Source organism: Loa loa (genome assembly GCF_000183805.2).
Source record: "Loa loa unplaced genomic scaffold supercont3.167, whole genome shotgun sequence".
Classification (NCBI taxonomy): domain Eukaryota; kingdom Metazoa; phylum Nematoda; class Chromadorea; order Rhabditida; family Onchocercidae; genus Loa; species Loa loa.
In genome coordinates this window covers 101,086-104,371 of record NW_018108347.1, presented here as the reverse complement: position 1 = coordinate 104,371, position 3,286 = coordinate 101,086, and the positions used below count along the sequence as shown (strand labels likewise).

General features: G+C 21.0%; 1 protein-coding gene across 1 annotated transcript; it reads right to left on the bottom strand.

The window, feature by feature from the left end:
* Positions 1–1,926: 1,926 nt before the first annotated feature.
* Positions 1,927–2,738, bottom strand: LOAG_13856 (hypothetical protein; the record flags this gene model as incomplete). Its single annotated transcript, XM_003149361.1, has 2 exons — positions 1,927–2,124; positions 2,616–2,738. 2 exons carry the CDS (start codon positions 2,736–2,738, stop codon positions 1,927–1,929), a joined length of 321 nt encoding a protein of 106 aa, XP_003149409.1.
* Positions 2,739–3,286: the final 548 nt, after the last annotated feature.

Genomic DNA, 3,286 nt, shown 5'->3' with positions numbered 1-3,286 from the left:
ATTGCGCTATTGTCTTAATTGTTTTTTGTTGATATTGTTGTTGCGCATCTGTCCGATAGTTATCATAGCTATTTTGTAATTGTTTCTTATTTCTTTTTTTTTTTGCTTTGTTTTTTTTAGGATGAAATATTTGATAGGAATATTAACCATCTTCAAATTTATTATTATTTATTCTTTGAGCTAAATTTTTAATGAAATATTTTGTATGAAATCTTTTGCCTGATTTATACCAATTAATACATATTTAATTAATATTTTCTAATTTAATCTATGTTTAGGTAATACTGTTCGAATTAACTTATGCTTAAGTAATATTGTTCGGACTAATCCATATTTAAATAATATTGTTCGAATTAATCTATATTTAAGTTATGCTAAGTAATTAATTTATATCCAAGTAATATTATTCTAATTAATCTATATTTAAGTTATGCTAAGCAATTAATCTATATTTAAGTAACAAACAGTAAACAAATATTTTTAGGAGTAAATATAATTCAAAAAATTGTAACAATGATATTAAGAAAAAAAAACAACAATGAATTTTCATATTTTCTAAAACCCAATTTATGCACATATTTATATATTCTTCGCTTCAAACATTCCTTCTTCTTCCTCTTTGTTTTTCTATCATGAAATTAAAATTCAAAATAATTTCATCAAATTCAGAGACTAATTTTAAGTTATGAATTATTTTATTATTTTATTAGCAGCAATGTATCGCATTAATTGGAAATAATTTAATAAATATAACTAATGATTTGCAATGAAAAAAACTAATTTTTAAAACTAATTTTTATTTAAAAGGAAATAATCTTGAACTGTTTATTTCACAAAAAAAAAAAAGAATAAAATATTTACAATCATTGTTTAGTGATTAATAATCATCGCATTTTTCTATTTCTTTTTTTGCTAAATTTTGTATAAGCTGAAAAATTTTCTTCTTTTTAAACATTTTTTTTTCCTATTTTTTGGATCAAAATTTTTCATCTCTATTTTTACCAATTCATTTTTTTTTTTGCATAATTTATTTAAAATATTAATTTCAAATGGTTTTGAAAATATGATTTTTTTTTTTTAAATGAGGAATTAACGATAATATGCATACAACTAAATATGCTAAAATTAATAAAATCCAATAATTTAACATGCGCTAATAAAATTAATAATATAATTTTTTGAGGAAAAAAGGGAAAAAAAGTTGAAAAAGTTGAAAAATTGAATTCAAAAAGTTTAACTTAATTGTTAATCTTTTTTTTTAAAGTCTTTATTATTACAAATAATTATCAAATATTAAATAAAATTATTAAATGTAATTTTTTTAAAAAATTTACGGTAAAAAAAACTTTTAACCATTTTAGTTGTTATAAAACTTTGCTTTGTTTGATCAATTAATCCAATATCAGCTGCATAAATTAGCAATGCTTGTAATAAAATGATAAAACAATAACGACTACTCATAACATGATAACGATAACTACGCACAGCTAAACAAGCTGTTATCAGTGAAAGTTTTCCACGTTCTGTCATCTAAATTAATTAAAAATTGCATTAATAATTTCATTAGTATTAAAACTTATATTAATAATTTTATTAATATTTGACTAATTAAGTAAGTAAGTTACAAAAAGAAAAAAGAAAGATTTGAATAATTCGACTATACTTTCACACTAATTAATGCACTGTTATCAATGAATGTTCTCCATTGTTCCTTCATCTTAATTAATTAATTTATAAAAATAAATGATTCAATTACTCTTTTATATCAAATAATGTATCAAACAAAGTATGCTTATGCTTTCTCTTTCAATTTTTTAAAAAATTTATTTATTATTAAATAATGAGTTTGTTAATTACAATTAATAATTTGGTCAATTATCAAATATTATTGCTTGAATTAAATTAAGCAATTTGCTAATACCATAACTAATTACTTAATGAATTGCAATAATTAATTACTTGTTTACAAAGTATCGAAAGGAGTACATATGTTCCAGTTCTTCTTGTTCCACTAACACCATGTACCAATGTTGGATTTTTCTTATCAAGTACATTACTTTGTTCAATTGCCCATGTTGCTCGAACAAGACTGAGAAGTTCAGTAATAACCGGTCGTTTTGATACCTTTAAAAATATAAAACATTTTTACTTTAATTATTTCACTAAAAAAAAAATATTAAATGAATTTCATTAGTACTGTATAAATCATTATTGAAATATCGCGGGAATTATTATTGAAATATTGCGGGATTGTGATATCAATAAAGAAACAATAATAAAAGTTGAAAAAAAAGTTGCAGCAATGTTACATGCAACAATTTTAAATTAAAATTATAAATTAGAAATATAAATTATTCCAATTTTGAATTGTATTATTCTTCAAATGCTTTGAATTTATTTTTTTTTTTACAATTCTCTACATTTCTTTACTACTCATTCGTATATTTCTATTTTAAATTTTAATTTTTAATCTTTCGTTGAGAAAAAGACAAAATTAAAATAATCACTCACATATTTCTTCCTTATTTATCACTAAAATTATCATCACAAATTGATAATATCACTGACGAAATATCACTTAAAAAATGAAAAAAAAGCGATGAAATACGACATACTTCTTCCCATCCAGTAAATACAAGTACATATATTGTACGTTCTCCAGGATCATATTTATTTGTGAATTTTAAAATAAATGTTGTTACTGGACCTTCATTTCGTGATGAAACTGTTCTAATCATGAAATATTTTTGCTGAAATTAATCATATTTTAATTAATTAAATTTAATTAAATTTGTCATGGCATATTATTATGACAATAACAAAGAATTATATTTTATTTTATTAAATTTATTGCATCAAATTATGATAAGCAAAAAAAAACCACCTGTAAATTTATTTATCACCTAAATGATATGATATTTAACAATGCTCAAATATGTTTAATTTAAGTTGTGGGAGAAACAAAATATCGCTCAAATTATTTATTAAATTTTCCAAATTAATCCATTATTCAATTTCTGTTACAATCTAATTTTATCTTCTATCTACACTATTCCTTTTACACATTCCTTGCAAAAAATCATTTCTAAATCACGTTGATCTTAATAACAATAACAATAACGATAATATCATTATTACCGCTAATAATAGTGGTAATAATAATAACAGTAGTGATAATAATAACAATAATAGTGGTAATAATGATGATGACAGCAATGACAACAATAATAATACTAATAACAATAATGATAATAACAACAACAATAATAATAATAGTAATAATAAT